Here is a 25,223-nt window from a genome sequence, read left to right on the forward strand (position 1 = left end):
AACTCTGTGCAGGCCAATCAAGTTATTCCACACCAATCTTGACAAATCATTTCTGTATGGACCTCGCTTTGTGCACGGGGGCGTTGTCATGCTGAAAAAAAGTGTAAAAAATAGCCCCAAACCATTATTCCTCCTCTACCAAACTTTACAGTTGACACAATGCATCGGGGCAGGTATCCACCAAACCCAGATTTGTCCGTCGGACTACCAGATGGTGAAGCGTGATTCATCACTCCAGAGAACGCGTTTCCACTGCTCCAGAGTCCAATGGTGGTGAGCTTTACAGCACTCCAACCGACGCTTGGCATTGCGCATTGTGATCTTAGACTTGTGTGCGGCTGCTCGGCCATGGAAACCCATTTCATAAAGCGCCCGACGAACAGTTATTGTGCTGACGTTGCTTCGAGAGGCAGTTTGGAACTCGGTAGTGAGTTTTGCAACCGAGGACAGGCAATTTTTACGCACTTCAGCACTCAGCGGTCCCGTTCTGTGAGCTTGTGCGGTCTACCACTTCGCAGATGAGCCGTTGTTGCGTTTCCACTTCACAATAACAGCACTTCCAGTTGACCGGAGCAGCCCTAGCAGGGCAGAAATTTGATGAACTGACTAGTTGGAAAGGTAGCATCCTATGACGGTGCCATGTTGAAAGTCACTGAGCTCTTCAGTAAGGCCATTCTATTGCCAATGTTTGTCTATGGAGATTGCATGGCTGTGTGCTCGATTTTATACACCTGTGTAAAATATCAATATAAAATCAGCCTGTTTTGAAATGACCGCCTGATATTTCAGCCTGTTTTGACAGGATGAAGTTTTGGCCTGCCCGGTGACATCACCAGGAGGTAAAGTAGTTAATAGACCAATAAAAAAGAGAGTTCCAAACCTCTCTGCCAATAACAGATAGTTTCTTTTTGATCATTTTAATTGAAAACAATCACAGTAAGCTACTTAATTGTTACCCAGAAGTTATTTAATTTTGAGGAAAAAAAACGGCTGCACTTGAAATGTAAAGGATAATTTAAAAAAACTGTGGTGCACATTCATGTTATGAACGTTTCATTCTATTTATCAATATTGCATAAATTCAGACAATTCATCGCAATAAGTGTTTTTGTCCATATCACCCAGCTCTAGTACAAATGTGTGCTTATGTGCGTGCTTATATGCACATAGACAGGGACACTGAGGTGCAGAGTAAAGTTGGGCGGTGGACACACAATGGCCTGTGGTCACCCTGGCCTGAGGAGAGTCTCTGATCTCTGGGTCTCCTTGGCCTTGTGTCTGTCTGTCTGGCTGGCTTGGCCCTGCCCTAGGTTACCACTGTGTTACTACTGGGCTGCAGCTTTAGAGAGCCTCTCCAATTCACTGCCTCTTCTGCTGAATTGGCTCTTAAAGGGCTGGCGTTTCTCTCTGAGCAAACAAGACCAGCATGCACCTGCAGAGTGGTGTAGAGGGGGGTATATGGGGGGGGGGGGGGGGGGGGGGGGGCTGCTGCCCTGTCCCTCGCTCAATCCCCTACTGCTACTGGGGCTCCAGAAAGACTGCAACTGTAGACAATGCTGGTTCCCCCTACACTCTCTCTTTCCATCACTGACCCCCCCTTTCCCCCCTTAAAAAACGAATGATCCCTGGATCCAAATTAGGCCTTTGTGTGGCGCTTAGTCCTCTCAATCCCACTGTCGCTGCGCCTCGGGAACCTTGTCCTGTGGGATTATTTATAAAATCACACAGAATTCCCCTCTGAATGGAAGTCTGTTGGTGCACAAGACAAGAGGGAACATTGGGAGGAATGGGGGGTATTGGGAGGGTGTTGGTGGCCCCTCCTCTGAAGAGGTTTATGTAAACAGATAGCAGGGGGAAGTAAACAAGTTCACACTTCAAGTGGATGGATGGATTTACACTTGTGTTCTTCACTCTCACTTCATTACTACTTCTCTTTTTCTTGAGGACTTTCCCTTTTGGTCTCCCTGAATTCTATTTGATTGCTGTAGTCAGGAGAATGACAAACTGAAGATATGTTTTGTAAGACTTTGAAGTATTATTTTTTTTACTTTTCTTTAACCAGTCGAGTCAATTAAGAAGAAAAAACGTCAGTAACTGTTACCTGTGATAATGATACTGTACTAACACCATGAAAGCCCTAACTGTGCACCTCTTGTCTGTTGGAGCAGCGAGCCACTCAGATGAGGGGTCGGACGTGGAGTCAGAACCGGACCTGCCTCTGAAGAGGAAGCAGCGCCGCAGTAGAACCACCTTCACGGCCGAACAGTTGGATGAGCTGGAGAGAGCCTTCGAACGAACACACTACCCTGACATCTACACCAGGGAAGAGCTGGCTCAGAGGGCCAAACTCACGGAGGCCAGAGTACAGGTACACTACACACACATCACACACACACATTCTTTGTCTCACGTCACACACAGGGATGCACAAGTATACACACACACACATTCCTGGCCTTCCCCTTCATCCTGTGTTCCCAGGGGTCCAATCTGCAGGGCCTGCTCTGATCTACGGCCCAGAAAATTCCCCACAACAGCTCCCATATGGAGGCTGTATCGGGCCCAGCATGGGGCTATTACATATGGAATCAGCATGAGTCCCGCCAGTCACACACACTGACTCTCAGCAGCAGCAGCCAACCACATCCCCCCCATACTGGTCAGAGGAGAAGGAGGCCTGTTCAGTTGAATGTTCATTTAGACATTTGGATGGGTTCATTTATCCGCTATGTCCCTGTGAATGGATCAGCCAGGTCACTCGTGATACAAGTCAGTATTCGACATACATCCATGTCTGAGGAGGTCAGGAGATGACGTGGAAACCGGCCACTAGGGGCAGCAGTGAGCCATGTTATCTTCAAGAAGGTTTGGGTTATGCTAGGGTGTTGAGGACAGGGAGGTGGATCAGTGTAAGCATCTGCCTCTGATTCCAAAGGCTGCAAGTTCGAATCCAGCGACAGAAAGTTGTTTTTGAGATGTGTGTTTTAAGCCTATCTCAAACCTTAACCCTTACCTTAACCATTCGGAGTTAATGCCTAAACTTAACCCTAACCTTAAAAATTAGGCTTTAATGCTTAAACTTAACCTTAAACACTTAGAAATTTGACGTTTGCAACAACTTCGAAATTTGACATTTGAGAAACATGGATGAACGTCTAATTCTGACGTGAGAGTGTGAGAGCTAGTTGGAATGGATATGAGTTTTGAGGAAGTCCTCAAACATGATTCCCTTGTTCTCATTAGCTACAGTATTTGGGATTTTGGGTGACTCTATGGCTTTGGAACAGAAATTAAATAATACCATCAGAGATAGTTTATAGTTAGCGGAATATATAGGGGAGGAAACCATGTAAAATAGTGTTGTGTTGCTATGGCCAAGTCCATGTTTAATGATGTTCTGGTGGTTGGCCATGAGATGTGGAGATAGCGAAGGCCTTGTTGGCTGCAGCCAGGAGTCACATGGGCTGGTCTGGTGAGGAACACATGACCCCCTCCCACACACACACACACACACACACACACACACACACACACACACACACACACACACACACACACACACACACACACACACACACACACACACAAAGAGATGATGTCACAGTGTGGTCCACACAAATGGGAGATCAATATGTGACTTCTAACTATAGCTAAGGGCAGTACACACACACACTAATGCGAATGCACAAGCACACACACACACACACACACACACACACACACACACACACACACACACACACACACACACACACACACACACACACACACACACACACACACACACACACGATACATAGAAAGCAGATTATTTAAAAAACGCAGTCAGACAAAAACAGAGATTGACTCATAGAGAGAGATATATACATATGCACAAATAACAGTCATTAACCATTCATATACAGTACCAGTCAAAAGTGTGGACACACCTACTCATTCATCCCTAGATGGGGTGGCGTATCGCTGCAGAATGCTGTGGTAGCCATGCTAGTTAAGTGTGCCTTGAATTCTAAATAAATCACAGACAGTGTCACCAGCAAAGCACCCGGACACCATCACACCTCCTCCTCCATGCTTCACGGTGGGAACCACACATTTGGAGATCATCCGTTCCCCTACTCTGTGTCTCACAAAGACACAGAGGTTGGAATCAAAAATCTCAAATTTGGACTCATCAGACCAAAGGATGGATTTCCACCGGTCTAATGTCCATTGCGCATGTTTCTTGGCCCAAGCAAGTCTCTTCTTCTTATTGGTGTCCTTTAGCAGTGGTTTCGCTGCAGCAATTTGACCATGAAGGTCTGATTCACACAGTCTCCTCTGAACAGTTGATGTTGAGATGTGTCTGTTACTTGAACTCTGTGAAGCATTTATTTGGGCTGCAATCTGAGGTGCAGTTAATTGCCCATTTCTGAGGCTGGTAACTCCAACAAACGTATCCTCTGTAGCAGAGGTAACTCTGGGTCTTCCATTTCTGTGGCGGTGCTCATGAGAGCCAGTTTCATCATAGCGCTTGATGGTTTTTGCAACTGCACTTGAAGAGACTTTCAAAGTTCTTGAAATGTTCCCGGATTGACTGACCTCCATGTCCTAAAGTCCTTTCTCTTGGCTTATTTGAGCTGTTGAACCGTGCTTCTATACCTGCATTGCTTGCTGTTTGGGGTTTTAGGCTGGGTTTCTGTACAGCACTTTGAGATATCAGCTGATGTAAGAAGGGCTATATAAATACATTTGATTTGATTTGATAATATGGACTTGGTATTTTACCTAATAGGGCTATCTCCTGCCTACCAAACCTACCTTGTCACAACACAACTGATTGTCTCAAGCGCATTAAGCACGAAAAAAAATCCACAAATTAACTTTTAACAAGGCACACCAGTTAATTGAAATGCATTCCAGGTGGCTACCTCAAGAAGCTGGTTGAGAGAATGCCAACAGTGTGCAAAGCTGTCATCAAGGCAAATGGTGGCTACTTTGAAGAATCTCAAATATAAAATACATTTTGATTTGTTTAACACTTTTTTACTACATGATTCCATATGTGTTATTTCATAGATCTGATGTCTTCAATATTACTCTACAATGTAGAAAATAGTAAAAATAAAGAAAGACCCTTGAATGAGTAGGTGTGTCCAAACTTTTGACTGGTACTATATGAGGGAATGAATGTTTAAGACAATGTAAGATCTCATGTCTTATATCCTCTTTCCCCAGGTGTGGTTCAGTAACAGAAGAGCCCGATGGAGGAAGCAGGCTGGAGCTAGTCAACTCATGGCCTTCAATCACCTGATCCCTGGGGGTTTCCCGCCCTCTGCCATGTCCAGTCTCTCACCTTATCAGCTGTCTGACAGCCCGTATCCCCCTACATCCATATCACAAGGTGGGACACTATAAACAAGGCCACAGGCTAAACATCCTGTGTGTTTCAGATATACAGCTATTGCTCTCAGGGTTCAGACCCTAGAGCTTGATTAGCAAAGTCATGTATTATTAAATATTGACTGCTTCAAGTGGGCTACAATGTAATAATCTGTCAATTGAGAGACAATATATCGAAATGGAACTTTCTTCCTTTCTATTTGTCCTTCCCTTAGCGGTGTCGGAGCAGGCCAGCACCCTGCATCGGCCCCAGCCCCTGCCCCCATCCTCAGGCCACCACCAGAGCTCAGGTGGGGGAGTGCAGGACGGGGGGTCGGCCTACTGCCTGGCCTCTGGACGCCACGGCTTCTCAGGCTACTCTGACAACTTTGTCACGTCAGGAGGCCCTCCCAACTCCCAGAACCCTGCCAACGGCAATGGCCACTCTTCCCAGGTGAATCCAGCGGAGCTACCAATCTACACACAGACACACACACAGACACACACACACACACAGGAACAGAGTTCACACTCTTATCTATGTCGAGAGGTGGGTGTGAGGTCAAATCAAATCAAATTTAACTTGTCATATGTGCCAAATACAACAGGTGTAGACCTTACCGTGAAATGCTTACTTTCAAGCTCTTAACCAACAATGCATTTTTAAGAAAAATAAGAGTTAAGAAAAATATTTACTAAATAAACTGAAGTAAAAACTAAAAGAGCAACAATAAAATAACGAGGCTATGTACAGGGGGTACCGGTTCCTGAGTCAATATGCAGGGGTACAGGTTAGTCCAGGTAATTGAGGTAATATGTACATGTAGGTAGGGGTAAAGTGACTATGCATAGATAATAAACAACGAGTAGCAGCATAGTAAAAAAAAAGGGGGTGGGGTCAATGCAAGTAGTCTGGGTAGCCATTTGATTAGCTGTTCAGCAGTTTTATGGCTTGGGGGTAGAAGCTGTTAAGAAGCCTTTTGGACCTAGATCGCTTGCAGTGCCGTAGTAGAGAGAACAGTCTATGACTAGAGCTTTTAGGGCCTTCCTCTGACACTGCCTGAAATAGAGCTCCTGGATGTCAGGAAGCTTGCAGTCAGAGGCCGAGCAGTTGCCATAGCAGGAGGTGATGCAACCAGTCAGGATGCTCTCAATGGTGCAGCTGTATAACTTTTTAAAGATCTGAGGACCCATGCCAAATCTTTTCAGTCTCCTGAGGAGGAATATGCATTGTTATACCCTCTTCATGACCGTCTTGGTGTGTTTGGACCATGATAGTTTGTTGGTGACACCAAGGAACTTGAAGCTCTCAACCTGCTCCACTACAGCCCCGTCGATGAGAATGGGGGCGTGCTTGGCCCTCCTTTTCCTGTAGTCCACAATAATCTAATTTTTCTTGATCACGTTGAGGGAGAGGTTGTTGTCCTGGCACCACACTGCCAGGTCTCTGACCTCCTCCCTATAGGCTGTCTCATTGTTGTCGGTGATCAGGCCTACCACCGTTGTGTCGTCGGCAAACTTAATGATGGTGTTGGAGTCGTGCTTGGCCATGCAGTCATGAGTGAACAGGGAGTACAGGAGGGGACTAATCACGCACCCCTGAGGGCCCCCCGTGTTGAGGATCAGCGTGGCAGATGTGTTGTTGCCTACCCTTACCACCTGGGGGATGGCCCGTAAGGAAGTCCAGGATCCAGTTGCAGAGGGTCCATTGGAATGGGTCTTGGGTTTCTGGGATGATGGTGTTGATATGAGCCATGACCAGCCTTTCAGGTTGCCTTGGTGTTCTTGGCCACAGGGACTATGGTGGTCTACTTGAAACATGTAGGTATTACAGACTCGGCCAGGGACGGGCTGAAAATGTCAGTGAAGACACTTGCCAGTTGGTCAGCGCATGCTCAGAGTACACATCCTGGTAATCCATCTGGCCCTGCGGCCTTTTGAATGTCGACCTGTTTAAAAGGTCTCACTCACATCGGCTATGGCGAGCGTGATCACACAGTCATCCGGAACAGCTGGTGCTGTCATGCATGCTTCAGTGTTGCTTGCCTCGAATCGCACATAGAAGTTGTTTAGCTCGTCTGGTAGGCTTGTGTCACTGGGCAGCTTGCGGCTGGGCTTCCCTTTGTGGTCAGTAATAGTTTGCAAGCCCTGCCACATCCGACGAGTGTCGGAGCTGGTGTTGTAGGATTCAATCTTAGTCCTGTATTGACGCTTTGCCTGTTTGATGGTTCGTCTGAGGGCATAGCAGGATTTCTTATAAGCGTCCGGATTAGTGTCCCGCTCCTTGAAAGTGGCATCTGGAGCGGCAGGTAGGCTAGTGGTTAGAGCGTTGGGCCAGTCACCGAAAGGTTGCAAGATCGAATCCCCGAGCTGACAAGGTAAAAATCTGTCGTTCTGCTCCTGAACAAGGCAGTTAACCCACTGTTCCCCGGTAGGCCGTCATTGTAAATAAGAATTTGTTCTTAAAATAATTTGTTCTAAACTGACTTGCCTAGTTAAATAAAGGTTAATAAAAATAAAAAATTCTCTACCATTTAGCCCACCTCAGGTGTGAGGTGGTGATGGGTGTGAGGTGGAGGTGGAGGTGGAGGTGGGTGTGAGGTGGAGGTGGAGGTGGGTGTGAGGTGGCGGTGGGTATGAGGTGGAGGTGGGTGTGAGGTGGAGGTGGGTGTGAGGTGGACGTGGTGGTGGGTATGAGGTGGAGTTGGGTGTGAGGTGGTGGCGAGGTGGTGGCGGTGGGTGTGAGGTGGAGATGGGTGTGTGGTGGGTGTGAGGTGGTGGTGGGTGTGAGGTGGGTGTGAGGTGGTGGCGGTGGGTGTGAGGTGGAGATGGGTGTGTGGTGGGTGTTGGGTATGAGGTGGAGGTGGAGGTGGGTGTTAGGTGGAGGTTGGTGGGTGTTGGGTATGAGGTGGTGGAGGTGGGTGTGAGGTGGAGCTGGAGTTGGGTGTGAGGTGGAGGTGGGTGTGAGGTGGAGGTGGGTGTGAGGTGGTGGTGGGTGTGAGGTGGAGGTGGGTGTGAGGTGGTGGTGGGTGTTAGGTGGAGTGCAAGGACTTGAAAAGGACAGAGGAAGGACACGGAGGAGGACAAATGAATGAGGAGAAGATCAGACAAATGAAAACTGAAAAGACAATTATGGCCAATTATACAGGCATGAGGCTTATCGTCCCTTTACCTAAACATTAAAGGCTGTCCTAACAGGCAGAAAATGAGATTTCAGCTGCTCAAAGTCAGACAGCTCAGACAATACAGCACAGGGTTTACACACACGCCCACACACACGCACGCACACACACGCACACAGTGCTTCAGGGTCACTTTAGAGAGTGTGACTGACAATATGGACATGAAGGATGACTGACTGGAGAGGCTGACATGGAAAAATGTAATTTACACAGGTCACATGTTGGGAAAGAAAACATTTTGAAATGTTTCATATTATTGATGAATGTTTAAAATACTTATTGGTAGTTTGTAAGACATTTATTTTGTTCAGTTAAAATACTGAACTGTGTTCAATTTATCTAAAGGACAATGAATAGGCTAAGTCATAAGGAGGGGAGATATCGTCTATCAAAGAACATGTATGGTAGTCTAATATTTTCAGACAATATTCTGTGTTTTTCTGTTGCAGTAGGGCAAATATACTTTTGCTTCCAGCCTCACCGTCATCACCTCTAACTCGTCCCACGCTTTAGCCCATCAACACATCCATAATATCCTTGCACTTTGGAAGAGTAATCAATCAAGGTTCCAGTGTCCAAATTGATTGCTACCGAATATTTAATGAATTGAATTATGTGTGTAATTTATGTAGATTACTTCCTGTTTTGTTACATATATCATTGGTGCAGGCTATCTCCATTTTTTTGGGTACGGGTGTGGAATGTTGTTTAAATTATGAATTGACTTAAATTGGATGGGTCTTCATTTATATAAATGGTTATGAAGACTGTATATCGAAGATCAACAAGGCCTACTCTATTTAGAAACTAGAAATAAGATGGATTGATCATTATTATTTGCATCCAAGAGAACTTTTGCTGCATGTTGGCACAACATACAATTCTACAAATCAAACACCCCTTATCCCCCCCCTCTCTCTCTCTCTCAATCTCTCTCTCTTTCTGATAAATGGGGTGCCTGACCCCCATATGTTTTCCATTTGTAAGGAACACACCACGACTTCTGCAAGGGTGTTTGTCAAGATTACACTGACAGGGCTTCTGTATGACAACCATAATGTATGTTTGAGAGTGTGTATTTTAAGGTGCATGGGAAACTACCCCTCCCTGAATCTCTGTTGAGACTTTGTTTATCTACACTTTCCTCTCTTACGCAGTCCATACGCAGCTACCTTGGGCAATCAGGGAAACACCACACACACACACACACACACACACACACACACACACACACACACACACACACACACACACACACACACACACACACACACACACACACACACACACACACACACACACACACACACACACACACACACACACTGCACATAAACCGTTAAGCCTCCAGGGAGGCTTCTCATGATTGCATTCTTACAATGTTTGTCTCCACATTCCTCAGTATGAAAGTCAAGTCCTCATTTATTTGAATATACAGTATATTGTATGAGAGAGCAGGAATGTCCTGTATGTCTCAGACTTCCCCCATTCCGACATTCTTCCCTGGCTCTCCTCTGCTGTCCGGCTTTTCCTGGACGCGCTGATTTGGGGCCGCTGGACACAGCAATGTTCCAACACAGAACACAGCGATGAAGCCCAGCCAGGAGCCACGTCACGCTAAAGAGACAAGGAGAGACGAGAGAGAAAGAGAAAGAGGGAGAGAGAGAGGTATAGCGTTTTTAGAAAGCTGTAGTTTTTTGTAGAGGTCTACCGCACCAACCGTCCATATACTTCTTCTGTTTAAACAGAGTATTCCAAAACGCAGGTCATTTTTGGGGAAAATGTTATTTGGGTCGAGAAACACAACTCCCCTCTCAAAATCAACATGGGCTCCTCTGTCCCCTGCCTGGGAAATGACTTAAGCGGGACCATCTGTGTGTGTGGATGTAGAATAATATGTCACTTATAGGGCCAGAAGAGCCCAAAGTGCAGCGTACCTGCTTTTCATTAGGACATCGACAGAGGCTAGAGTTCTTTGTTTAGAGGGATTTGATGCATTTAGAGGTAGGGAGGTTTAAAGTGGTCACGTTGGGTTGGGATATATCTTTTCAGTGAGATGATCTTGAGTCACAGCAATTATCTGTTTATTAGACACTTTTGTTGAACTTGTTCTCATCCATCCAGTTAAAGTTAGTGAGGGTTTGTTATCGGCTCGTTCTGTCTGAACCTCCTTTACAACAACACCCTATGGCTCTTTTCCGTCCTTCGCTCGCCAAGAAATATTCCCCCAAATTCAATTATCGGGTGGCTAATCAACAACAGGTCAAAGCCTAGCCTGTTTCTCTGTCTGCAGCTTGTCTGCTGTGGTCCAGAGGTTTTTCTCTCTGCTTCTAAAGGTCTACCATGTTATCTGTGTTGGGACATCTTTGGTGATAAGTCTTTATCTCATCCTATGCTTTTTGGAGCGGCGGCAGGAGGGAATTTCCAAATAAGTGGAGTAGAGTTTCTGAGACAAATTGGTTGATTATTCCTCTGTGGTGCTATCCCTGCCTGTCTGGGAAGGCCTGGTGGGAGTGTTTTGATGTCAGTGGAGAGGAACTTCCTGTCTGAGTTAGGCTGTGCTACTATGTGTTATGGATGGGGGTTGGGCGTGGTGTTTGGAATGATACATAACACAAAGCTGTGCCAAAGCCTCTGATAGGACTACACCACCTGTTCTCACAAATCACTTAACCACCTATCTGAATGGAATGTCAATAACGTCACTGTAACGGCAATCACACTCTCCCTCCCTCTCTCCAGGTGATGGGTCTGTTGAACCCAGGCGGGGTGCCCCACCAGCCCCAGAGTGACTACGCCCTCTCCCCCCTGACAGGAGGCCTGGAGCCCCCCGGGGGCATGGGGGCCAGCTGCTCCCAGCGTCTGGAGCACCTCAAGGGTCTGGAGGGCCTGTCCAGTGTCCCCAACATCCCCAGTCTCCCCTCGCTGCCCAACTCCCAGTCCTACTGCCCGTCCTCCTACAGCGCTCCTGCCTACAGCGTGGACCCTGTGGCCTCCTACCAGTATGGGCAGTACCACGGACAAAGTAAGGTCAGTATCTCTCAGTTTTATTACCACTTAAAAACTTAGGAAGATCTCTCTCCAATCATATCAACTGTAGCCGCCTTGAGTTTTCACTGCTCTTAAGTCTACCACGCCAAAACATTTACAAAGGACAAATGTGTTGATAGGACTCTATCAGTGTTCATATGACGTGTTTCCATCCAACAAAAACAGCAGGGTTTCAGACAGGAAGAGTTGTTTGATCCTATCTCTGAAGTAACGTCATGACACCTCGCCTCGCCTGTCAGTAATTGTTCATTCCTGTCAAACAGCACTAATAGTGTAAGATAGGCTCTCCTGGAACGTTTTCTTATGGGAGGCTTGTTTAACTGTGAGGAGGCCCTTCAGTTCACATTAACATTACACTAAGGTTAACTCTGACATCAAACAAACGTTCATGTAACTCTCAAAAACCGACGTCATCCACATGCGTTCAACCGTGATTAGAGCACCCTGCAGTTTTCAATTTCCCTCTGTGGGGGGCGACCTGCACGGGTCACCCAATCAGGCCAGTCCCTCGACCTCGCAGCAACCTCGCCCTTCAAAGCAAAGGCAACAATCCATGTAGCTGACTGCTACGGCTTTATAAAGGACTGCAGGTATCGAGTAAATACTGAACCTAATATCCGAGAGAAAGAAATGCCTAATGAAGTATCTTGAAGAGATATGTAAGTGGACAGAAAAGACACACACACACACACACACACACACACACACACACACACACACACACACACACACACACACACACCACACACACACACACACACACACACACACACACACACACACACACACACACACACACACACACACACACACACACACACAAACCCATCAGAGGGACTACATCTTGATGTCATTAATCACAGAGAGTGGATACCCGTGTGCGGTTAGGTCTGTAGAATGGGAAAAGGGACTTTCTGGGGGGTGGAAGGATCCTAATATCCTCTGGCAGGGAGCAATTAGAAACAGGTGTGTGGTGTGGGCCTGCTGAGGTCAGCTGGGGAAGCAGTATTGATCCCTGTCCCAGATTCACTGGTACTGGGCCTCTAGTGTCAAGCCTAACCCAGCCCTTACCCAACCTTAATGGGACGGATTTCAAGTCTGCCCACTTCACCTTTCTAGACCACACACACACACACACACACACACACACACACACACACACACACACACACACACACACACACACACACACACACACACACACACACACACACACACACACACACACACACACACACACACACACACACACACACACACACACACACCCTGCTGCACTGTGAGACTGATCACCATGATAATGCTGCTCCCATGGTTCAAACCCTCTTTATCTCTGTCAGTGATCATCACCCTCTTTATGTATAATTGAGCATAACTCATAACTTAGTCTCATGCTCTTCTGTCTTTCCTTTTAGGTGCCCTTCATTATCTGAGACCTGTGATCACCTGAGGATCTGCCCATCTCCTCCGGCCAAGCTCAGTCTCCAACTCTGGCCCAACCCAGTCTCCACCTCCACCTCCAGCCTAGTCTCGGTTGAGGGATGTGTGTACTGTACTGTATATGTTGAGACTGAGGAGGCTCTTCAAGTAATCAGGACCAAAAGCTTCCTCCACCATTCCTGGCTACCTATTTCCTCACCCAGGCACTTCCACTCAACAATGATCTGTTCCTTCAGGCTTGATGAAAGTAATGGAAAAGAGACTAAAGTTAAAGGACATTGATAGAGAGGAATTTAAGGCCAAAACAATGAAACACATGAACTTAGATGAATGTCTGTTGATGACTGACAGAGATGCCACTGGGTACATTCCCTTGGCTGTGATGTGGTCTACCCCACATTGGGCGCCAACTATGACCAGGAAAACTGTGGAAGACTAATCCACATAGACCCACAGCACAGCCCAGGAGCGGAGGCCCGGTTGGGGTAAAACGTCCTTAAGTCAGGCCTGTGGAAGAGCACAGCCAGACTGTATAGTAACAGACTCACTAGCTCCTTTGGAGCTGTGAACCTGTTTACATGTTTGTCGTAGGGCCAAAGGAATACAGATTAATTCTATTTATCTCTGAATGAAAGCTACTTGAGGGAAAAAATAAGAGGCTTTTATTTGACGTTGCATTTATTTGATATGTTTTGTTCCAGAAGATTCCTTCCCACACAAAGAGTGAAATGAACACAACATTCCAGCCATAGACTGAGGAGCAAATAAACAAACAAACAAGGAAATGTGTAGAAAATAAACATGTCAATCAAAGAAAGCGGAAGCTTTGAGACATCATCATAAACATACCTGTAATGTATACTACAGCTGTTCCATTCCCTTCATTATGTTAAATGCTCAGTGTTCTAAAACATTCCATTGAACTCTCCCTGTGTTCTGTTGATAACGCTGATGTCTTGTAGCTTTAGAAGTATTCCTAGGGGTCAGGGGTGACTTCGGGGAAAGTCACAGGTGAAGGAGGAGGAGGAAGGAGAGGGGATTCAGGGGTTCTGATGGGCGACAGGGCTGATCCATCAAGGGGTGCAGTTCCCCCTCATAGAGGCCTATTAGGGCACGAGACTCACGACCAAGAGACACATGAGAAACCAGGACCACCTCACCACAGACCAACCCAGCTGACCAGAAGTGCAATATCATGTACCTCAGAGTCAACGACGCCATCAAACAGATGAAACAAAAAGATCTTGTGTCTTAAGAACTTTCTGTAAAAACATTTGAATGATGTTTGAGTCATTGGTTATTACATGTGCCTACGTAGGCTTCGAGGTCCAAAACAAAGACACAACAACATCGTCAGTACAGCTATGACAGCAAAGCCACAGGAAAAGGTGGGACGCACATTGTGAACCATTGAAGTCATACCAAGCCCATGTGGAGCAGATTGATTCAAGGGAAAAAAATAAGTCAACAACAAAAAAAATGATGAAGATTTACAAAGCCAAATTATTTCATACATTTTTTTGCTTGCGTCTTTTTGTTTCTCTTGTTTCAAAAACCGAAAGATCAATACTGTGGTGTTTTATGTCATTTCCTTATTTATTCTCTCTAAAGTATCTAAACAATTCTGCAACATTATTCTTAAACTTATTCATATACCTTATAGGAACACTGTGTCCGTCTGTTCACTAAATGGTATCTGGATGTCTCAACAGATCAAAGGTTGTCACAAGCACTCAGCACTCAATTGTACATTTGTCTGTAACAGAAAGAAAAGTGTTTTTTCTTTCCAATGGTTTCTTTCATTTTTATATATTTTTTGTAATATTTGACAGAATGAAATGGCGCAATGTCTTGTGTACAAGCTCAGTATTATTACTATTTATAATAAAACATGAAAATACAATGACTAAAAATAGTTTTCATTTTGTTGAAAGTTACACTCTAATTTCATGGTAATTTTGGTCTCAATGCAATCTTTGTGTATGAAAGGTTTGTCATCAGTGTGCAGTAAATAATTCACAGTGATTCATCGCAATATAAAATACAAAAGAATAGAGAGACAAGCATGTCGTTTTCAAATAAACGCATTTAAACCCCTAAGCCCTGTGTAAAAATAGAACCGTAAAGAGAGGTTCCTGACATGGAGTTGGACTTGAACACAACAGCCTTTCTTAGAAATAGTACTCAAGACATTCAAACATCTGCACGATCTATTAATGCCCACTGGTACTCGATACTGTAACAAACACACTTCTGTTTCCCAAATTCTACATGAGAACAACCCTCAGAGCGTTTGGACAAACAGAACACCCTCCTCCCCCTCACTCTTCACCCTCGCTGCCCCTTACCCCTCTCAGGCCTTGGTCATACACACAGGGCCTCTGTGTGTGTGTGTGTGTGTGTGTGTGTGTGTGTGTGTGTGTGTGTGTGTGTGTGTGTGTGTGTGTGTGTGTGTGTGTGTGTGTGTGTGTGTGTGTGTGTGTGTGTGTGTGTGTGTGCGCGCCACCCTGAGGATATTAGCCCTAATTAAAACACTGGTCTGATTAATCGAGTCTCGTCTCAGCCCTTGGAGGGACTACACACTTTATAAATAGAGATTATGTCAACAGAAATGCTGGCCCACTTTGGATCAATCATACAGCTGCCATTTTTATTGATGAATACGAAATAATTGGGCCAATATGAGGACACAAACATAAACTTCCATGCATGCACGCACGCGCGCGCACACACACACACACACACACACACACACACACACACACACACACACACACACACACACACAGACACACAATCCAATATACAATCCTGTACAGTATCGACAGAAAGACTGTTTGCTTTCCTAATCAGGCAGTACCATTAAAGATGAAGACAAATCGCTGTTGCTGTAAAAGTCCCAAGCAAAGCTGCGACCACAGAAATACGTTTTACTAATGTACCCTCCTTGTGAACTGAGTACACCCCAGAGTCTACTTAAACCAAAACCTTTTGAATGGATTTTACAACATGTAATGAAAGAGATCAAGACAAACAGAGGTATATAACATTCTTATTTAGCCATTTCGTTGCACCATGGGTTGTGAGTAGTGCGTATGGCCATGTTAGTGGTTACCAGGGGCCCTCTGTATCCTTCCGTCTGTTCCATAGGGTTACACTTCGAACCTACACTAACCCCCATCAGCATGTGATCTGGTAACTCACTTCACAGACATTCACCCCCCCTGGGTCATGTGAGCTAACATGACCCAGAGATCACACTGGCAGCTGCCTCTGTCACTCCGAATCGATGTGTGTGTGTGTGTTTGTGTGTGTTTGTGCTTTTGCTTCTGAGTTTGTGTGTATATACAACTACAGTATTAGTGTGTTTCCGGGAGTGTATTCCTGCATTATACTACATTATACTATAACTATGTGTATAAATAAGTTTTGTATAACATCTCTGTTGTCATGTTCTTGTCTATGAGGTAAAGCAGCGGATGTGTTTTGGTGTTGTTTTTATGCCTCAGCAGCAACCCCCCTGTTCAGGCATTTAACCCCTGACCCTTCCACTGGTGCAGACCTGGGTTTTCCTCATTCCTCTCACACGCTAAGGACAACTTAAGCCCACAACCCCCAGGATATTAATGCATTGAAAAACAGGGTTGTGAGAGAGAGAGGGAAGGATACAGAGAAGAGCGGAACAGACAGCTGAAACTGAAGCCTTGTTTATACCTGGGGATAACATGCGCAACACGCTCTCACAGTCTCACGTTAGAATTAGACGTTCATCCATGTTTCTCAAACGTCAAAATTCGAAGTTGTTCCAAACATCAAATTTCGAAATCTTAAGGTTAGGCATGATTAACTCTGAATGGTTAAGGTAAGGGTTAAGGTTTGGGTTAGGCTTAAAAAATATATATAAAAAAATATTTTCTATCGCTGGATCCGAACATGCAACCTTTGGCCATGTCCTCAGACATTGATGGACGATGAATACCGACTTGTATCATGGTGACCTGGCTGAACATGCATCTTTTGTCCTGATCTTATCCACATTCTGATTGTGCCCATATTGTAGCTGTTGCATCTACACATGGTAGTAAAATGTGTCTCTTATCCATCCACTGTGTGCACATTGTGACCAGATATCCTTGACCCTCCCTGTATGCAAATAATTTGACAGATATTGTAAGATACATAGTGATGCCATAAGTCAATGGCGTCACCTGTCAATTCTTTTAATAATTTAAATGGTTACACTGTCCAGATCCTTCTACATTTGTAAGATATCCAGACACAATGAGTGTCTGACTACCTCTGGAGGTGGTCCAGGAAGATCTGATTACAGTCAGATCACAACATGTGTTTTAATCGTCTACACCTGTCTAAAAATCAGAATGTGGACAAGATCAGGACAAAGGATTCATGTTAGAACCAGGTATAAGTGACGCTTGAGAGACCAAGACAGAGGGAGAGAGAGAGAGAGAGAGAGAGAGAGAGAGAGAGAGAGAGAGAGAGAGAGAGAGAGAGAGAGAGAGAGAGAGAGAGAGGAGAGAGAGAGAGAGAGAGAGAGAGAGAGAGAGAGAGAGAGAGAGAGAGAGAGAGAGAGAGAGAGAGAGAGAGAGAGAGAGAGGGGAGAAAGAAGGAAAGAGAGACAGAGTGAGAAGGGGGGAGGACCAGCCAGTAAAAAAAGAGGTGGAGAGACACCCTATCCTCTGTTTTATGATAGACTATTACTACCATGACAGAGCTCTGAAAGAGAAAGAGGTTCTGGATGAGGTATCCCAGCAGTACATCATAGACTACATGTGAGTTATTTGATCCAGGCTGTTACAGCTGGGCTGCCTGGCTGGCTGATGGGATGGACGGCAGGCTGCTTTGATGAGACAGTACATTGGCTTAGGGTAGGCAGGCAGAGATGTTGTGACAGTTGTGGAGCCAGGCAAAACATCAATCTGCTGGAGTGGGGTTTGCCTTGGTTCATTCCTTCCTCATACATTGTACCAGAACACCCCTCACACGACCATAACAGTGTGTGCTCATGCATGTGCGTGCGTGCGTTTGCGTGTTTTTGCTTGACGTATGTTTGGAAAAAAGACAGTGGATTGGAGCAAACCTGGACAGAAAATAGTTATACTTTGGAAAAAAATACTTTTGAAATACTTGAGGTAGTTGAATATAGTTGAAATAGAGTTTCAACTAAAAGGCAACTATTTTCTTTGATATTCAAATACAGGTCTCAGAAATCCAAATAATATTTGAAAGTATTTAAATACCTCTCAGAAAACCAAATCATATTTTAAGGTATTTGAATATATGCGAGTTATTTGAAAACCCCAAAATATGTATTTGATGGCTGCAAAATATTTGATGAAGAACCAAAAAGTACAATAGTTTGTTGAATTAATCTAGATACAGTATATGATCATTAGCACATGGTTTGGAGGGCTCTTAGATATTAATCTTAATTATAGCCTATAGCCTAGAATGAAATACACGAGGGACATGGAATCACCACAACATTAGACTAAACCACTTCTGCAGCTTCAAAATGACTAATAAATATATTTTAATAAATGAGCGACATAAGGTGATGCAGAAACACTTGAAAACAAGTTCTTCTACATGTGTAGTAACTTAGTGATTATTGCAATAACAATGTTGTTACATAGGACTTTGGAAATTGCTTATAATTACATAATAATGGAGTTATTACATAAGTGGAATAAGGAACAGTCACTATTCCTCTTGTGTACAGTAGTTAATTGCTATGCAATTAAAATGCAACTGCCAAAGTATAATGTAACAACATGCTAATAAAATGATGCTCCAAAAGTAATTACAGTTTTATTACACCGGCACCAGAACAGTTTAATGTTAAGCGTTACTGAGAATGCTAACAGTAACAACATATGGCTATTAAGTGTAGAAAGGAAACTACACTGGAAAAAAAAAAAATGCAACACGAGTTACTGAGTTACAGCTCATATAAGGAAATTAGTCAATTTAAATCAATAAATGAGGTTCTATTGGAATAGTATAGAAGATTGTGTGTGCTCTAATCATTCAATTTCTATCTTCAACATGCAGTTCTAGATACAGCCCTGTCATTAGTTGAAGGCAGCCAATCCAATAGTTTCTCAAAAGATGTCACTTCCTGAGGTCTGTATTCGACTAATGGCAGGGCTTCCATTTTTGGAGGATCTGTATTTAAATAGTCTTAGTCACCTTAAAATGTACTATTTGTTCCCCCGGAAAATGTGTTACTTTCCACAAAGCAGAGTTAAAACTATAGTTATCCCAGGCAGGAATGTAGTGACACACATGAAGGGGAGGGAGGGACTTGTGAAGATGAGGTGGGGGTATGGTGTGGGTACGAAGCAAATAGATACCAAAACAAGAGTAACATGACTACAAGAAAACAAAGAATCCCCCTCACGTCATGCAGGCCAGCACTGTTTCTCTGAGAATTCGCTCCAGGATGATCACATGTCCCCAATGCTCTCGTTGTGTGGGCATCGATATTTTTTTCCGTAGAGTGGGTGGCAACTGGGGTCTAGAAAGCTTCAGTCTTTGTTTTATGCAATGAAATGAGTGTAATGATGAGACCACATGACCAAAACAAAGCTGGAGAACATGTGTTATCTAGGGAGACCTGACTGAACACAACAAGTAATAATTTACACTTCCACCCACAAATACTGTGGGACAATCCACGGTCCGGTTACACAAAAGCGGAGGGATCAGCGGGCGGAGCGGGGGCTACGTCCCGAACCGGAGCCGCCACCAAGGGTAGATGCCCACCCGAACCCTCCCCTATAGGTTCAGGTTTGCGGCCGGGAGTGGGGGGGGGTACTGTCACACCCTGACCTTAGAGAGACGTTTTATTTCTCTATTTGGTTAGGTCAGGGTGTGATGTGGGGTGGGCATTCTATGTTGTTTATTTCTTTGTTTTTGGCCGAGTATGGTTCCTAATCAGAGGCAGCTGTCTATCGTTGTCTCTGATTGGGAATCATACTTAGGCAGCCCTTTTCCCACCTGTGATTGTGGGATCTTGTTTTTGTGTAGCTGCCTATGAGCAGCCCAGAATGTCACGTTTAGTTTTTCTTCTGTTTTGTTTTTTGGTGAGTTTCATCTTAATGAAAAGATGTGGAATTCCATGCACGCTGCGCCTTGGTTTATTTATGATCGGTAGTTTGAAGATAGTGAACGTGACACCATGGCCTTAAATCAAATCAAATCAAATTTGTCACATGTGCCGAATACAAAGGGTGTAGACCTTACAGTGAAATGATTACTTACAAGCCCTTAACCAACAATACTTTAAGAAGTTAAGAAAAATAAATAAAAATAAGTATTAAGTAAACATTTTTCATAAAAGTAACAAATAATTAAACAGCAGCAGTAAAATAACAAGCGAGGCTATATACAGGGGGTACCGGTACAGAGTCAATGTGCGGGGGCACCGGTTAGTCGAGGTAATATGTACATGTAGGTAGAGTTAAAGTGACTATGCATAGATTATAAACAGAGAGTAGCAGCAGCACAAAAGAGGGTCTGGGTAGCCCTTTCAGGTGTCTTATGGCTTGGGGGTAAAAGCTGTTAAGAAGCCTTTTGGACCTTGACTTTAGCAGAGAGAACAGTCTATGACTGGGGTGGCTGGAGTCTTTGACAATTTTTAGGTCCTTCCTCTGACACAGCCTGATATAGAGGTCTTGGATGGCAGGAAGGTTGGCTCCAGTGATGTACTGGGCCGTACACACTACACTCTGTAGTGCCTTGTGGTCGGAGACTGAGCAGTTGCTATACCAGGCATTGATGCAACCAGTCAGGATGCTCTCGATGGTGCAGTATTGAGGATCTGAAGACCCATGCCAAATCTTTTCAGTCTCCTAAAGGGGGAATAGGCTTTGTCGTGCCACTCTTCACGACCGTCTTAGTGTGTTTGGACCATGATAGTTTGTTGGTGATGTTGACACCAAGGAACTTGAAGCTCTCAACCTGTTCCACTACAGCCCCGTCGATGAGAATGGGGGCGTGCTCGGTCCTCCTTTTCCTGTAGTCCACGATCATCTTCTTTGTCTTGATCACGTTGAGGGAGAGGTTGTTGTCCTGGCACCACACGACCAGGTCTCTGACCTCCTCCCTATAGACGGTCTCATTGTTGTTGGTGATCAGGCCTACCACGGTTGTGTCACTGGCAAACTTGATGATGGTGTTGGAGTCGTGCCTGGCCATGCAGTCATGAGTGAACAGGGAGTACAGGAGGGGACTGAGCACGCACCCTGAGGGGCCTCTGTGTTAAGGATCAGCGTGGTAGATGTGTTGTTGCCTACTCTTACCACCTGGGGGCAGCCCATCAGGAAGTCTAGGATCCAGTTGCAGAGGGTGGTGTTTAGTCCCAGGGTCCTTAGCTTAGTGATGAGCTTTGAGGGCACTATGGTGTTGAACGCTGAGCTGTAGTCAATGAATAGCATTCTCACATAGGTGTTCCTTATGTCCAGGTGGGAAAGGGCAGTGTTGAGTGCAATAGAGATTGCATAATCTGTGGATCTGTTGGTGCGGTATGCAAATTGCAGTGGGTCTAGGGTTTCTGGGATAATGGTGTTGATGTGAGCCATGACCAGCCTTTCAAAGCACTTCATTGCTACAGACATGAGTGCTATGGGTCGGTAGTCATTTAGGCAAGTTACCTTAGTGTCTTGGGAACAGGGACTATGGTGGTCTGCTTGAAACATGTTGGTATTACAGACTCAGTCAGGGAGGGGTTGAAAATATCAGTGAAGATACTTGCCAGTTGGTCAGCGCATGCTCGGATTACACGTCCTGGTAATCCATCTGGCCCTGCGGCCTTGTGAATGTTGACCTATACTGTGTGAAATTTCATTGTATGTCTTTGTTGAAGGCCTGGCTTGTATAGAAATATAAAGACAGTAACCATATCCTAGTGACATTACAATTCGAGAATTGGCATCATTGCAATGTCAGCAGAACATTGAAGATATGAATCCTATCCATACTCAATTTGACATAGTCAATATTCATTCATAATTGATATGACTCATTGCTGTAAGTTCTAATGAGTTTCCTCCTCTCCTCAAGATCAGTGGTTACCAACCAGGGGTACTAGGACCCTGGGGGTACTTGGCCTATCCACAGGGAGTACTAGAACCCTGGGGGTACTTGGCCTATCCACAGGGGGTACTAGGACCCTGGGGGTACTTCAAATCAAATCAAATCAAATTTATTTTTATATAGCCCTTCGTACATCAGCTGATATCTCAAAGTGCTGTACAGAAACCCAGCCTAAAACCCCAAACAGCAAGCAAAGCATGTGAAAGAAGCACGGTGGCTAGGAAAAACTCCCTAGGAAAAACTCCCTAGAAAGGCCAAAAACATAGGAAGAAACCTAGAGAGGAACCAGGCTATGAGGGGTGGCCAGTCCTCTTCTGGCTGTGCATGGTGGATATTATAACAGAACATGGTCAAGATGTTAAAATGTTCAAAAATGACCAGCATGGTCAAATAATAATAATCATAGTAGTTGTCGAGGGTGCAACAAGCACGTCCGGTGAACAGGTCAGGGTTCCATAGCCGCAGGCAGAACAGTTGAAACTGGAGCAGCAGCAGGCCAGGTGGACTGGGGACAGCAAGGAGTCATCATGCCAGGTAGTCCTGAGGCATGGTCCTAGGGCTCAGGTCCTCCGAGAGAAAGACAGAAAGAGAGAAAGAGAGAATTAGAGAGAGCATATTTAAATTCACACAGGACACCGGATAAGACAAGAGAAATACTCCAGATGTAACAGACTGACCCTAGCCCCCCGACACATAAACTACTGCAGCATAAATACTGGAGGCTGAGACAGGAGGGATCAGAAGACACTGTGGCCCCGTCCGATGATACCCCCGGACAGGGCCAAACAGGCAGGATATAACCTCACCCACTTTGCCAAAGCACAGCCCCCACACCACTAGAGGGATGTCTCCAACCACCAACTTACCGTCCTAAGACAAGGCCGAGTATAGCCCACAACGATCTCCGCCATGGCACAACCCAAGGGGGGGCGCCAACCCAGACAGGAAGACCACGTCAGTGACTCAACCCACTCAAGTGACGCACCCCTCCCATGGACGGCATGGAAGAACACCAGTAAGCCAGTGACTCAGCCCCTGTAAAAGGGTTAGAGGCAGAGAATCCCAGTGGAAAGAGAGGAACCGGCAAGGCAGAGACAGCAAGGGCGGTTCGTTGCTCCAGCCTTTCCGTTCACCTTCACACTCCTGGGCCAGACTATACTTAATCATAGGACCTACTGAAGAGATAAGTCTTCAGTAAAGACTTAAAGGTTGAGACTGAGTCTGCGTCTCTCACATTGGTAGGTAGACCATTCCATAAAAATGGAGCTCTATAGGAGAAAGCCCTACCTCCAGCCATTTGCTTAGAAATTCTAGGGACAATTAGAAGGCCTGCGTCTTGTGACCGTAGCGTACGTGTAGGTATGTACGGCAGGACCAAATCGGAAAGATAGGTAGGAGCAAGCCCATGTAATGCTTTGTAGGTTAGCAGTAAAACCTTGAAATCAGCCCTTGCCTTAACAGGAAGCCAGTGTAGGGAGGCTAGCACTGGAGTAATATGATCAAATTTTTTGGTTCTAGTCAGGATTCTAGCAGCCGTATTTAGCACTAACTGAAGTTTATTTAGTGCTTTATCCGGGTAGCCGGAAAGTAGAGCATTGCAGTAGTCCAGCCTAGAAGTAACAAAAGCATGGATTAATTTTTCTGCGTCATTTTTGGACAGAAAATTTCTGATTTTTGCAATGTTACGTAGATGGAAAAAAGCTGTCCTTGAAACAGTCTTGATATGTTCTTCAAAAGAGAGATCAGGGTCCAGAGTAACGCCGAGGTCTTTCACAGTTTTATTTGAGACGACTGTACAACCATCCAGATTAATTGTCAGATTCAACAGAAGATCTCTTTGTTTCTTGGGACCTAGAACAAGCATCTCTGTTTTGTCCGAGTTTAAAAGTAGAAAGTTTGCAGCCATCCACTTCTTTATGTCTGAAACACAGGCTTCTAGCGAGGGCAATTTTGGGGCTTCACCATGTTTCATTGAAATGTACAGCTGTGTGTCGTCCGCATAGCAGTGAAATTTAACATTATGTTTTCGAATGACATCCCCAAGAGGTAAAATATATAGTGAAAACAATAGTGGTCCTAAAACGGAACCTTGAGGAACACCGAAATTTACAATTGATTTGTCAGAGGACAAACCATTCACAGAGACAAACTGATATCTTTCCGACAGATAAGATCTAAACCAGGCCAGAACTTGTCCATGTAGACCAATTTGGGTTTCCAATCTCTCCAAAAGAATGTGGTGATCGATGGTATCAAAAGCGGCACTAAGATCTAGGAGCACGAGAACAGATGCAGAGCCTCGGTCTGACGTCATTAAAAGGTCATTTACCACCTTCACAAGTGCAGTCTCAGTGCTATGATGGGGTCTAAAACCAGACTGAAGCGTTTCGTATACATTGTTTGTCTTCAGGAAGGCAGTGAGTTGCTGTGCAACAGCTTTTTCAAAATTTTTTGAGAGGAATGGAAGATTCGATATAGGCCGATAGTTTTTTATAATTTCTGGATCAAAATTCGGCTTTTTCAAGAGAGGCTTTATTACTGCCACTTTTAGTGAGCTTGGTACACATCCGGTGGATAGAGAGCCGTTTATTATGTTCAACATAGGAGGGCCAAGCACAGGAAGCAGCTCTTTCAGTAGTTTAGTTGGAATAGGGTCCAGTATGCAGCTTGAGGGTTTGGAGGCCATGATTATTTTCATCATTGTGTCAAGAGATATAGTACTAAAACACTTTAGTATCTCCCTTGATCCTAGGTCCTGGCAGAGTTGTGTAGACTCAGGACAATGGAGCTTTGGAGGAATACCCAGATTTAAAGAGGAGTCTGTAATTTGCTTTCTAATGATCATGATCTTTTCCTCAAAGAAGTTCATAAATTTATTACTGCTGAAGTGAAAGCCATCCTCCATTTGCGAAGGCTGCTTTTTAGTTAGCTTTGCGACAGTATCAAAAAGAAATTTCGGATTGTTCTTATTTTCCTCAATTAAGTTGGAAAAATAGGATGATCGAGCAGCAGTGAGGGCTCTTCGATACTGCACGGTACTGTCTTTCCAAGCTAGTCGGAAGACTTCCAGTT

At 44.9% G+C, this 25,223-nt stretch overlaps 1 protein-coding gene across 4 annotated transcripts in view; it reads left to right on the plus strand.

The window, feature by feature from the left end:
• Positions 1-14,961, plus strand: part of LOC106581315 (paired box protein Pax-3) — a 35,875-nt gene extending 20,914 nt beyond the window's left edge. For all 4 annotated transcript variants that reach the window (XM_014163288.3, XM_014163289.3, XM_014163286.3 and 1 more), the window contains exons 5-9: positions 2,169-2,368; positions 5,218-5,383; positions 5,598-5,815; positions 11,286-11,573; positions 13,010-14,961. In XM_014163288.3, coding sequence (XP_014018763.1) covers positions 2,169-2,368; positions 5,218-5,383; positions 5,598-5,815; positions 11,286-11,573; positions 13,010-13,027 — 890 coding nt within the window. In that variant the 3' untranslated portion in view covers positions 13,028-14,961. The remainder of the gene's footprint in view (positions 1-2,168; positions 2,369-5,217; positions 5,384-5,597; positions 5,816-11,285; positions 11,574-13,009) is intronic.
• Positions 14,962-25,223: the final 10,262 nt, after the last annotated feature.

The sequence above is a fragment of the Salmo salar genome, chromosome 20, assembly GCF_965601325.2.
Source record: "Salmo salar chromosome 20, fSalSal1, whole genome shotgun sequence".
Taxonomy (NCBI): domain Eukaryota; kingdom Metazoa; phylum Chordata; class Actinopteri; order Salmoniformes; family Salmonidae; genus Salmo; species Salmo salar.